The sequence below is a fragment of the Vigna unguiculata genome, chromosome 1 (genome assembly GCF_037176805.1).
Source record: "Vigna unguiculata cultivar grain cowpea cultivar isolate G323 ecotype 2 chromosome 1, ASM3717680v1, whole genome shotgun sequence".
Lineage (NCBI taxonomy): Eukaryota > Viridiplantae > Streptophyta > Magnoliopsida > Fabales > Fabaceae > Vigna > Vigna unguiculata.
The window spans coordinates 11,213,351-11,228,028 of NC_140792.1; the positions used below are offsets into that span (position 1 = coordinate 11,213,351).

The window sequence follows — 14,678 nt, forward strand, 5'->3', positions numbered from 1 at the left end:
GGTGAATCACTAATTTATTGAGCTCACACTGATTTAATTAAGAAAAATTTAAAAATGAGGTATTTTGTATGGGCTCTTAACCCATTCAGCCCATTATGCAATTTTAATATGCAACTCCATTCAGCCCATTATGTAATTTAAATATGCAACTCTTACATAACACTTGTTAAGAGAAAATAGAGTGAGAGATAGAAGTTGTGAGTGACTCTTGTGAGAAAATAAAACATAACCCATCAGAGAGAGTGAGGAAGAAGAAAAGAGCAATCAATATTGTGCGAGTATGTGCACAGAAGCTACCTTGGAGAGAATGTCCTATATAAGTCTGTGTAGAAAAGCTACCTTAGAAAAAAAGTTTCTCATATAGTGGGATTCCTTCTATTGTTTATTTAAAGTACCTATTGGGGTTTGTTATCCACCATGTTAGTGAAGAAAATATGGCTTTGTTGATTCTCGGAATCTCGAAGAGTACTTGTGGTGTACCCATTAGTTATTATTAGTGGAAGATTTTACTGGACTAGGTCTCGTGGGTTTTTCTCCACATTGAGGTTTTCCCACTTTAAAAGTTTTGGTGTTTGCGGGTTCTTCCCTTCTTTGTTCTTTGCATTTTATTATTTTGCATGTTATTTATTTAGGGAAAATTTGATTTGGGTTTTGTTTCCGCTTGTTTATCTGTTAATTTTGATATATTTCCAATAACTAGTAACAGAGCCAAAGGTTCGTGTGGTGAGCAACTCAAACGAGTCACTATATCGAAAGTCTTTCTAACAAAGGGTCAGGTAAGGGTGTCACATTAAGATGAATAGCGATATAAGGAAGGGGTACTTGTGGCATGAAATGCTTCTGCTTGAGAGGGAAATACTAATGTGAAGGGACTCATACTTGAGAAGGAGATTGTTGGAAATTCAAGTGTGAGTCTAAGTCCTATATTGGGCTCATGTCTCATTGGTGTGCATCTCTCCACTGATCCTCTCTCGAAAGAGGTATCAGAGTTGAAGGTTCGTGTGGTGACCGACTCATACAATGGCGGATGTTAGGAGGGACTATGTTAACTCTTTGGCAAGTATACCAATTCGTTACAGGAAGTAAAAATGGAAGTCCAAGTATCGTTTTCCCAAGGGATTTGTGTTCATTTGTATAAGTGTGATTATTTACTAATTTTAGCAATGATGTCAACATAAAAAGATTGATTTAATTTAAGAACAACATGCAAATTTAATAAACACTAAAGTTATAGAAGAATTTAGAAAAGACTTCACCAAGGTTGGATTTCATGAACCATACTAACGCAATATTTCCTACACAATTTCTCTATCTTGCTCAAAGATCCTCATCATAAGCATACTAGCCCCTAATTCCTTAGAAGCAAGTTCTAAGTCCAATATGTCAAAACATTAATTCCTTAATTATTTTAACACATGACTTGCATTAAGATTTGATGTATAGAATGACCTAGAGATTACGTCTATTCCTAGAACCCAATCTCATGGTTGTTCTATCCAAGGTTAAGTTGCAATTCATTTTCCAATAATTAGATACAACCAAATAGCAAGGATTTCCATCATGCACATTAATAATCTGAGATAGAACATATGAACAACGAAAAAGATTACATTGCATAGGAAAATTATAAAGAGTATAAGTTCATTACATCTAATCCCAATGAAAGAGGAGTTTAGTCACTCCTAGGCATCTAGAGAATGAAGGATGGATGAATTTGATAGAATGGATGAATTGATGTGAGTTCTCCTTGCCCTAGAATGGCATTTTTCGTATTTTTCATGGTCCTGTCGCGTTCCCACACTCCAGCACATTGCAGTTTCGTGTAACTTTTGAAATTATAACCACTTCAGAAAACCGTCCACTCGCTAAGCGAAATGACTTACTCGCTGGGCGATCAGGGCGACTCGGCATGCTCGCTGGGCGACTGGGTCCTGACAAAATAACCTCACTTCTTCTCCAATCCTTCACTCTCCTATACAATAATCTCCAATAAAACACAAAATGTATCTAACCTAAAAGAAACCTAAAAACAACCAAAAACTTTCCACAAAACACATGAATAAATACAATTAAGAGGTCCAATCAAATAAGAATAATAAGTATTTTTCATACTTATCAAACTCCCCCAAACTTATACTTTTTCATGTCCTCGTGAAAAGAAAACCTAACTGTACAAACACATAAACAAAACACACTACTTAAAAATGAACCAAAGACAAGACATATGATCTCATAACATAATCCCTTTTACACATATCAAAGACAATTCACTTGCATTTCTCAAAATCAAGAAGATGTGATATGATGCTTTCATGAAAATCAATTCCTCAATCCAGAATTAGATATGACTCCTACAATGAGAATCACTAAGTCACACAAAAGTCGGTGTTTCCTCACACATGTGTTAGCCACACAATCTCACAACTAGCACACTATAAAACTAATCCATCAAAGTTTTGCACATTATCTCATTCACACACTTCACACACATTGAATTAGATCAAAAGGTCTTTCTAGGCATGAAACTTGGCTTGGCTACAAAGAATTATGGTTTTTCATGGAATCAAATCACCTTGGAAGAGGAGAACAATTATATGCATAAACATTCATGAACATCCTCACTCCCCATATACCAACAATACAATCCACCACATCCTTTCCATAGCTCAACCTCTCAATTTCATTTCATGCACCTTTTTCATTAATTTGCCTTTGCTTTTTCTCTTTTTCTCTTTTTTTTTATGATATTTTTTTTTCATTGAGAATGTTGAGCTTTTTCAATCATCATAATTTCTCATTTCTTAATCACATCTTTCCCCCAAACTTAATCTCAACTCATACCCATGTTCACAACATAAAACTTGTTCTCTTCTTCCATGGTGTAAGGTAAGATAAAATTTCACAAGGCTTAGGGTAGAGAAATAATACATCAAGGCTAAAAAAGGGTTCACAAATGGTTTCACATTATGCACAAAGGTTAGCTATTTGGCCAAGTAGCTTCATTACATAACAACAAACAATTGCCTTTTTCATCCCTAACCAAGTGTGTGTGATTGCATTTAAAGAATCATGCAAAAATTAACTTCATAGCAATGATAGCTTCCTAGCATTCTCACTAAACACATTATGTCAACACTCAAATATCTCATTCATTGAGCCAAATTTCACTCTGGATAAGGACTGAATCACATTGCAACCACATCAACACTTCATCAATCATTCAAAGTTGCAAGCAAATAACCAAAAATCATGCAAGGCTATATGAACAGAGATCACAATGTCATACAAATATAAGCACGAACTTCAACTCCATAACTAAACAATAACGTCTAGATAAAACAAAGTACTAAACCCATAACAAAACTACACATCACTAAACAAATAAAAAGAGTCCTAAACACAACACATCTCAGGCATCATCATCAGGAGGAACCTCCTCCTCAACAACATTCTCAACATCATCAGCATCATCAGCACCATCATCATCCTCATCCTCAGAGTCAACAACAGCACCACCCCCCATTGAGATTCTGACTTGCCCCGAGGCCAAGAAATATACTCATCAAACTCAGCACCAGTCATCAAATAATCATCTGGAGTGTCTGGAACAACCAAAGATAACTTATGCAAGTTGTCCATGAGACATTGTGTGCCACGCCAAACTACTTCCTGGCTATCCCAAATGTCCTCCTGCCTTGCAAACATTTTACTCATGGCTGCCTAGAAGGTAGCCTCAAAAATAGAAGATGAGGCATGAGGTACACTGAGTGGACGAGGGCGAGCAACAGGTCTAGGTGCAGGAACATGATCAACTGCTGGGTTCATACAATGTTTAGAAATGAACCAACTATTGATGGAGGGTTGGAGGCGAAGCAGTATTGGTGTGTCTGAAACAACACATTTCGCCTTGTATAAGGTCGTGATGACTGCTAGAAACCCGAGCTTGGTAGCATTACTCCAAATGAGGGCAATCTCCTGTGATATCACCACCCCAATATCAATTTCAATCTTGGTCATGATCGCAAAAATCAAATACGATCGCTCAAGATTGATATCTGAGGTGTGAGTATTAGAAGATATGTTGTTATATGAGAAAACACTCCACATTTGTGCCAAGGAGTTCAGATGCTTGCACAAAATGCGAACAGGAGTTCCAAAAACACCAATCACATAGGACTCGCCAGGAATGCACAACAGTGTTGCAATGGCCTCAAATTCCTTATCTTCATTCAGAAAATCTCCATAAGGTGTGTTCCTATCAGCAGGAAAAACAAGAGTCCTCAAGATGGTGTTCAATGCCTTGCGGTCAAACTAGATCATTTTTGCCCTAGACCTTGGCTTGGCGAGGCAAATAACCATTAGAATTGTAGGCATTGGCATAAAACTCCTTAACAAGAACCTCATCAACCTCATTGGGAAGGTTTCCCAGTACTCTATGCCATTGTCGTCTCTCCAGCTCCAACCTGAAATCATCAAACTCCCCCACCTTCAAGTTGAAATGCCTCTCCGGTAAGATACCGACAGGCATGGTCTCTAGAAATCTCCTTGTAACAACTTCATATGTAAAATTATGCTGATCATACTCAAACTCTGCGTCTTCGTCCATGGAATCAATGGGAGGAGCACAGGACGTAGACCCTCGAGCAAGTTTCCACTTCTTAGAATCCTGAGATGCCTTAGGAGGAGCCATCTGCAAAATTAATATCATAGAACCAGCATAGAGAGCTTTCAACAGAACAAGGTTAGAAACAATAATGCTAAATTCAACAAACAATATTTAACAAAACACAACATTACTGCAAAGGTTCACTTGTTGGGCGAGCAGCGACGATAAAGGCTGTAGTAGCAGTCTCGCTAGGCGAGTGAGCTCACTGGGCGAGTGACTAAATCTACAACAGAAAATACACTGTTGCAGCACGAACGCGAGCAAGCTCGCTAGGCGAACGCAACTACATTAAGGTTGCAAACACAATACTCACATACTACTCTAAATGCAAAACTCGAACTACACTTAGTAACACAAACATCCATAGATTCAAAATCAACAATGAGAAATCCTAAAAAAAACCCTAATTAAAACCCTAAATCATTGAAAGGAAAAAGGAAAAAGAAGATGAGAAATACCTACCTGGATGAAGATGAATGCGAGAAGAAGATGGAATGGCAAGGAGTAAGCACACACAAGAGCAACGCGACTCACACCCAAGGAGAGAAGAGAAAATGGCTAGGGTTTTTCAGAAGAGAAAGAGAAAGAAAAAGAGGGGAAATCTGAGATTTTAGGGCCAGCGAGACGCACTCGTTGGGTGAGTAACACGACTCGCTGGGCGAGCAACCTCGTTTTCAGAAAAGTCAAATTTGACCCAACAACCACCTAACAACATTAAAGCATGTCGCAGTCGTTGGGCGATTGAGGGTGCTCGCTGGGCGAGTGTCCCAATTCCCTCCAATTTCAAATTTATTTTTTTATTTTTTTATTGTTATTTTTTTCGAAGCTTGGTCGCTGGGCAAGTTGCGTCGTCCAGTTACTGTTCCAAAGTGAAATTTCTTCACTAATTCGTTGGGCGACTACTGCTAACTGGGCGAGTTTGTATAACTTTAGGATTCACAGATTGCTAGATTCGTTGGGCGAGAGTGGCTCGCCCAGCTACTACTCTAGATGTCAATTTACGCAAATATTCGTTGGGTGAGTGGTGGTCGTTGGGCAAGTATGCATAATTTTTTAAAACCACATTCTGCAGAAACATACTCGCTAAGCGACTACAACTTAGATTTCAACTTGCCAGGAAAGAGCTTGAATCTTGAATTGAAAAGTAACAATTGCTGGCCTGGGTGAAATTCTCTCTTCAAAAGCTTCCTATCATGATAGAGTTTTACCTTTTCCTTGTATCTCTTGGAGTTGTCATATGTTGTCAATCTCATTTCTTCAAGTTCCTACAACTGCAACTTTCTTTTCTCTGCAGACAAAGATAAATCAAAGTTAAGAAATTCTAAGGCCCAATAAGCCTTATGCTCCATCCCCACTGACAGATGACAAGATTTGCCATATACTAATTGGAACGGTGACAGCCCCACAAGTGACAACATCATCAAGCTTCACCAACCAATCCTTTTTGGATGATGCCACAGTCTTCTCAAGAATCCTCTTTATCTCCCGATTGGACATTTTAGCTTGGCCATTGGTTTGAGGATGATAAGAAGAGGCTATTTTGTGCCTAACCTCATAATGTTTCAAAACCTTGGCTAACTGAGCATTACAAAAATGGGATCCACTATCACTTATAAGGAGCCTAGGAACTCCAAACCTTGAGAAAATCTGTCTCTTCAAGAACTTGATAACTCTCTTAGCATCATTGTTTTGGCAAGCAGTTGCTTCCACCCATTTGCTGACATAATCCACTGCAACCAATATATACTCATTATTGTACAATGGAGGTAGGCATCTTTGAATAAAGTGGGCCAGTAGAAACCGGATTGGAGCACCTTGGCGGTTGTCCTTTCTCCATTAAAGTATCCACCATATGGTGAATTATGACAATGCCATAGGATACCTGCAACTTCCTCTGCAGTGACACATTGCCTCAAAAGATTATCAGCACCAAGCTTGAACAAGAAAGGGTCATCCCAAAGGTACTGTTTTGCATCATATAAAATTTTTTCTTTTAATGCCATGATAGATCTTTAGGGAGAACACCTGCAGCTTTGAAATTAGCCATATCTGCAAACCATGGCCTTTGTTGAATGAGCATCAAACTTTCATCACAAAAAGTCTCACAAATCTCCCTCTCTTTGCTTGTAACTTCATCATTTACCAACCGAGAAAGATGATCTGCAATAACATTCTCACTCCCTTTCTTGTCCCTAATTTCCAAATTAAACTCTTGTAATAAGAGAACCCATCTGATCATTCGTGGCTTGGAGTCAGACTTGGACAACAAATACATTATGGCAGCATGGTCTGTATATATGATCACTTTAGACCCAATAAGGTAAGGTCTAAACTTCAATATGCATAGACAATGGCCAAAAACTCCTTCTCTGCTGTGGCATAATGAAGTTGAGCACCATCCAAAACCTTGTTGGAATAATAAATAACATGAAAAACTTTCTCTTTTCTCTGGCCAAGAACAGCCCCAATGGCATAATCGCTAGCATCACACATCAACTCAAATTCTTGAGTCCAAATTGGTGCAGTTATCACTGGGGCAAAAACTAGTTTCTCCTTCAAGCTATTAAAAGCTTGCAAACACTCACCATCAAACTCAAAAGGAGCATCTTTAACAAGGAGATTACACAAGGGTTTAACAATCTTGGAGAAATCTTTGATGAATCTTCTATAGAAAGCTGTATGACCAAGAAAACTTTTAACGCCTTTGACATTTGATGGAGGTGGTAATTTCTCAATGACATCCACCTTAGCATGATTAACACCAATTCCCCTAGAAGAGACTCTATGGCCCAACACAATACCTTCTCTCACCATAAAATGGCACTTCTCCCAATTCAGCACAAGGTTTGTGTCAATGCATCTTTTCAAAACCACATCTAAGTTCTCAAGGCATGAATCAAAAGATGGACCAAAAACTGAGAAATCATCCATAAATACCTCAATACTCTTCTGAACCAAATCAGCAAAAATGGCTAGCATGCATCGTTGAAAGGTAATTGGTGCATGGCAAAGGCCAAAAGGCATCCGCCTATAAGCAAATACACCATAAGGACATGTGAAAGCAGTCTTCTCCTGATCCTCTAGATTAACTACTATCAGATTATATCCTGAAGAACCATCCAGGAAACAGTAGAAAGCTTGCCCAGCTAACTGTTCCAACATCTGGTCCATGAAAGGGAGTGGAAAATGATCCTTCCGAGTGGCTTGATTCAACTTCCTATAATCAATGCACATCCTCCACCCAGTGGTTGTTCGAGTTGGAATTAACTCACTTTTCACATTCTTGACAACAATCATTCCCCCTTTCTTTGGCACAATGTGCATAGGATTTACCCAAGAACTGTCAGAAATTGGATATATCATCCCTGCTTCCAACAATTTCAGCACCTCCTTCCTCACCACCTCTTTCAAAGTGGGATTCAAACGTCTTTGTGGTTGTGCAATGGGTTTGTAGTGCTTCTCTAACATGATCTTGTGCATGCAATAGGTTGGGCTTATCCCCTTTAAATCAGAAATATGCCAACCTATAGCCCCTTGATTTTCCTTGAGAACCTCCAAAAGCCTCTACTCTTCAAACTGTGAAAATGCATTGCTAATTTTCATCGATTTCTCACAATCTTCTTCTAAGAAGGCATACTTGAGATGATCTGGTAATATTTTCAACTCAAGTTTGCCTTGATCATCAGATTTCTCCTTTGTCAAATTCTCCACTTTAACACGAGTGGAAGATACTTCTCTAGTCTTTTCCAACTGCATAGTGACTTCTTCCTCTTCAACTTCCTCTTTAAGAGTCAAATTAGAACAAGAATCAGTCAAAACTCTCTCAAGAAAGGATTTTACATGCATCTGACTCTTAGCTATGTCAATCACTTCATCAAGGACCTCCACTCTGAAACAATTGCCACTATCACTTGGATGTTGCATGGCCTCTACAACATTGAAAGTCACAATTTCATCTTGCACACGAACTTTTAGATGACCATCATCCACATCAATAATCACCCTAGCAGTCTTCATGAATGGGCGCCCCAATATGAGAGGGAATTTAGTTTCCTCCTCCATATCCAAGATGACAAAATCCAGTGGAAAAGTGAATTTATCAACTTTCACCAATACATCTTCTATAACACCATATGGACACTTAATAGACCGATCAACCAATTGAAGTGTCATCCTCGTGGGACCTCCAAATCTCCAATTCTTCTCATCATGGAAAGAGGCATCAAATTTATATTTGCTCCCAAATCAATTAATGCCTTTCCAATGGTGCATGGTATAGTGAAACTACCTAGATATTTGAATTTGGGAGGCAAGAGCTTTAGAATAATTGCACTACAATTGCCTTACACTTCGATTGTCTCCTCCTCAATGTACTTCCTCTTTTTGGTGAGCAATTCCTTCATAAATTTGGCATAGGAAGGCATCTGTTGGAGAGCTTCAGAAAATGGAATGGTAATCTCTAGTTTCTTGAAAATATCCAAAAACCTAGAGAATTGTTTCTCCTTTTCTTTTCTAAAATGGGTTTTAGGATAAGGAAGTGGCTTCACAATTTCTTTTTCCTCACTGTTTTTTCTCTCCACTTCTTTCTCATCTTGTCCCTCAACTTTTCCATCATTCTCACTTTTCTCTCCACTCATCTCTCCTTTTTCTTTCTCACTCTTTTTTTATCACATTTCTCTCCACTAACACCTTACCACTTCTTGTAACAATAGCCTTACACTGCTCCTTGGGGTTAACCTCAATATTAGCCCCAAAGTTCTTCTCTGGCTTGTCCTCCAACTTCTTAGCAAGTTGCACAATTTGCATTTCCATGTTACGGAGAGATGCCTCCGTGCTCTTTTGATTGGAAATGGACACTTGCACTAACTGTTGCATTGCTTCCTCAAGCTTAGTGGTCCTATCAGTCAAAGATGGTTGGGATTGAGGTGGAGGTTTGTTAGAAGGTCCAGGCTGGCCTATGCTGGGGTGAGGCTTCCAACCTTGGTTGTAGTTACCATAATTACCCTGACGGCCTTGGTTACCCATATAGTTAACCTCTTTTTGGGAATTGGTCTTCATGACACATTGTCCATTTGAATGATCTCCACCACACAACTCATATCCTTGCACAAGTTGTTGGTGTTGAGCCTTTGAAACATTCTGAAGTTCCTTAGGCAATTGAGAAAGCTTTTTCATTACTGATTCAAGTTCTTGAGTCATTATTTTGTTCTGAGTCAATATTGCATCCTGAGACTGAAGCTCTAGCATACCTCATTTCTTTTGTGAAGTAGCCCTCTCATTCTGCATTTCATTATCATTAGATGTCATATTCTCAATCATTTCATGGGCTTCCTCGAGTGTCTTCCACTTGATGTTGCCTCCAGCCGAGACATCCAACATTAATATAGTATGAGATTGCAATCCTCCAAGAAAGAGAGTAAGTTGCGTAGGCATGTCAAAACCATGAGTAGGGGTTTTTCGTAACAAGCCTTTGAACCTATCCCATGTTTGGCTCAATGACTCAAAATCTTCTTGTTGAAAGGATGATATTTCTTGCTTCCCTTTATTAACCTTGGACTTTGGAAAGTACTTGTTCAAGAATTTGGCTATAACATCATCCCAATCAGTCAAACTATTCTCAGGGGACGAATTCAACCAAACCTTAGCATTACCAACCAAAGAGAAAGGAAAAAGACTCAATCTGATGGCATCATTTGGCACTTGGTGAATCTTCATTGTGTTACAAATCTCCAAGAAAGTAGCCAAATGTGTGTACGGATTCTCATGTGAATGGCCATCAAACTGGTTACTCTGGACTAAATGAATCAAAGTTGGCTTCATCTCTATGTTGGCAGCATTCACCACAGGTCGTGCGATGCTGCTAAAATTAAGAGGAGTAGAGAATGTAAGACTTGAGAAAATTAAATAGTTAATTAAATAATTATTTAATAAATGCGGGTAATAGAAGCCTTTAAGGCATTTAATGCATAATGCTATGATGTGGAAAAGTACTAGCTCAAGTGGTTGAGAGTACTTTATTGTGTGAGAAGACTTGGGTTCAAGTCCTATGTATGTCAATTTTGTGTTATTTAATTTATGCATTATTTTATTGATATACTTGAATGTGAGTAGTGATAGTGTAATCCTAAAATTATAGGAATTATCACGAAACATGATTTGGTTGAATTGGTTATACACTTACTTTGTGATTAAAGGGTTGTGGGTTCATTGGCGTTTTGGGGAGAGGTAGAGTGAAGTTTTGTGTGAAGAACAAAAGGGAAACTCTTGGATTTAGAGACTCAATTGGAGCACGAATTCCAGGTAAGGGGAGTTGTTTTTCGTGTGTTTTTATCGTATATAACATGCACTGCATTGCACAATTTGTATTGTATGAAAATTTCCCCTGTCTGTGTTATGAACTTCCCATCGTTTTACTATGTTGTGCGATTGCATAAAGCCATGGTATCTTTACTGTCTGGATGCTTGCGAGTATAACGGGAATATGGACAAGGAGGGTTCGTGTTAAGACCAAGAGGTCATTCTGAATTTTGGATTCTTATGAGAGATTAAGATGTGATTAGAAGTGTTTGATGTGTAGAGTATAATACTTTTGGGAATGATACTAGTAAACCATGTGGGACTGGTTGTATTCTGTTAGAATTGGATGTTGGATCAAGTTTTGAGGAAATTGATGATCGTCGTAGGTATAGAAATTTGGGAGTTGTACCCATGTTCTGATGTACCGCTTGGAGTAGTGGCTGTGAGAGAGGTGAGTGGTGAATCCAGAATGGGAGGAATTCCCGTTCGACTAGACGATAAGAGTGAAGGAATAGGAAACTAGTGATGGCGTAGGTAGTGCATGATGTGGAGAGGGAAATTGCAATGCATTGATGTCAATTAGGAAATGAAAACTTTGGTGGTGATAGATAATCTTATATAAGAAGATGGTGGCAGGAGAGAATAACCATATTTAAATAGCGAGTTATAAGCTCTTGGGTCTTGGTATGATGATTAATAAGGATTGAAGGATGAAAGAATGAATTAAATGGGTTAAGCATAGGAATTGGAGCTAAATGGACGTATGTGACTGTGGAGTTAACAAATTATTTGATATGAGTTGTATAGCTTAATGTGGTGAAGGAATTATATCTTTCATAATTGAGTAAGTTCAATTGCATGGATTAGGAAATTTTATTAAGTTGGTTGAACAATTATACTTGAGGGGAGATTTTGGTGAATCAAATGGTGAGAATAAAAGAACCTATGAATGAGATATAGGAAATTAAAGTGATGGTGGGATGGTTGGAAAACTAGCAGGTCCTGAAAAGCAAATGCGCAATATACCTTAGAGCAATCTGGATTGTAGAACCAACCAATTTGAGTGACAAAACCAGCAGTAGTGTCCCTCTAGTATAGCGCCTGGCAGCCTACTGATACCCGCCAGGCGATAGGAACAGTGTGGGAGGTCCCTGCACCGCATGGCGCCTGGCGGCAAGGTGTGCTTCGTTAGGCGGTGTTTGTAAAACAGTGGGTCTGGGAAGCGTCTGGCGCCTGGCGGTGAGAAGGTTCCACCAAGCGGTCTATACTAGTTTCGCCTGGTGGCGCTTGGGGCTGCGCCAGGCGATAATGTTGTAGACTATGACTTGTGTGTGCGTGTTGCGTTTAAGCAATGATGCTATACTTGGATTAGAGGATGTTGTGCCATGAGCAGGTAGGTTCATGGATGGTGGTGAACATCTGATGATATGAGCGGGGAGGTTCATATCCAGTTACTCTCATGTGGGGATACGAGCGAGGTAGGTTCGTATGTTTCGTGCTCACACTTGAAAGATGCTACGTGCGAGGAGGTACGTGGCTGGTGGAACACATGTGTTGGACTACGGGTGGGCAGGTCCGTAGAGCAGGACTACGAGCGGGGACGTTCGTAGAGGCAGGACCACGAGCGGGAAAGTTCGTGTGAGCATTATATTCCTAAGTCCAAGGCTAACTATTTGTGTGATTGAAGGTTGAAAAGCCTTGGGGTTTAAGGTCTTAGCCAAGAACTTATTAGGAGTAAATAAGATGGGTGTCATACTTCTATGTTGTGATTATATATGTTATTTCTATTTTTATCAACTCACCTTTTCTGTTTGTGATTGGTGATGATCGTGTGATTCGTCACACGGGAGCAGATGATGATACAGGTGATGCTGAGGATGCTCAGGCGATAGAGTGAGGGCTAATTGGGATTAGAGCTAGGAGATTTTACTATGTTTTATATATGATTTTTGGATTTTGGAGATTGTAATGTTTTCTCTTACTACTGTTTATAAATTTTGGTGCGATGTTTAAATATTTTAAATTTTCCCTCGTTTTGGGAATAATAATATTACGACGTTTTAAATTCATTTTCCTTTTTATTTATTTAATTAAGTAATATTCCTTAGGGACGTTACAGAGAATGAAGCATAATCTTCTAGAGTACGTCGAACATGCCTTTCACCATGTCCTTCACCAGCCATTTCTACCTCCTCTTGATCAGTTGAGGAGAAGATAGCTTGTTTAGATGTAGATGTTGCCTCTTTCTCTTCTTTAACTTTTTGGATTTGCCTTCTTCGTCTTCTACTGTTGTTCCTCCGAGCTATTCTTTCAATTTCAGGATCAAATAGTAAATTATCAACTCGAGTCCTTCTTCTCATACAGAACAAAAACGCTAGAAAAGACAAATAAGCATAGACAAACTAAATATATACAAACTATAAACAAAGATGAATGTATAAATGAATGTAAAAGCCTAAACTGGTAAATAATCACACTTAGACAAATGAACACAAATCCCTTGGAAAAACGATACTTGGACTTCCATTTTTACTACTTGTAACAAATTGGTATACTTGCCAAAGAGTTAACAAGCTTTTGGCGCCGTTGCCGGGGATCAAACCCGGGTCGTTGTAGTATAGTGGTAAGTATTTCCGCCTGTCACGCGGATGACCCTGGTTCGATCCTTGGCAACGGCGCCAAAAACTTGTTAACTCTTTGGCAAGTATATCAATTCGTTACAAGTAGTAAAAATGAAAGTCCAAGTACCCTTTTCCCAAGGGATTTGTGTTCGTTTGTCTAAGTGTGATTATTTACTAATTTTAGCAAGATTTAAGTTAAGAACAACATGCAAATTTAATAAACACTAAAGTTATAGAAGAATTTAGGAAAGACTTCACCAAGGTTGGATTTCATAAACCATACTAACGCAATATTTCCTACACAATTTCTCTATCTTGCTTAGACATCCTCATCATAAGCATACTAGCCCCTAATTCCTTAGAAGCAAGTTTTAAGTCCAATATGTCAAAACATTAATTCCTTAATTATTTTAACACATAACTTGCATTAAGATTTGATATATAGAATGACCTAGAGATTATGTCTATTCCTAGAACCCAATCTCATGGTTGTTCTATCCAAGGTTAAGTTCCAATTCATTTTCCAATAATTAGATACAACCAAATAGCAAGGATTTCCTTCATGCACATTAATAATCTGAGATAGAACATATGAACAACGAAAGAGATCACATTGCATAGGAAAATTACAAAGAGTATAAGTTCATTACATCCAACCCCAATGAAAGAGAAGTTTAGTCACTCCTAGGCATCTAGAGAATGAAGGATGGATGAATTTGATGGAATGGATGAATTGATGTGAGTTCTCCTTGGCCTAGAATGGCGTTTTTCGTATTTTTCCTGTTCTTGTTGCATTCACACACTCTAGCACACTGCAGCTTCGTGTAACTTTCGAAACTATAACCACTTCAGAAAACCGTCCATTCGTTGGGCGAGATGACTTAATCGCTGGGCGATCAGGGCTATCTTGTTGGGCGACTCGGCATGCTCGCTGGGCAACTGGGTCCTGACAGAACAACCACACTTGTTCTCCAATCCTTCATTCTCCTATACAATAATCTTCAATAAAACACAAAATATATCTAACCTAAAAGAAACCTTAAAACAACCTAAAACTTTCCACAAAACACGTGAATAAATACAATTAAGAGGTC

At 38.7% G+C, this 14,678-nt stretch overlaps 1 protein-coding gene across 1 annotated transcript; it reads right to left on the bottom strand.

Moving 5' to 3' along the window:
• Window positions 1-9,916: 9,916 nt before the first annotated feature.
• LOC146888700 (uncharacterized) lies at window positions 9,917-10,486 on the bottom strand. Its single transcript, XM_085665838.1, has one exon. It carries the CDS (start codon window positions 10,484-10,486, stop codon window positions 9,917-9,919), a length of 570 nt encoding a protein of 189 aa, XP_085521964.1.
• Window positions 10,487-14,678: the final 4,192 nt, after the last annotated feature.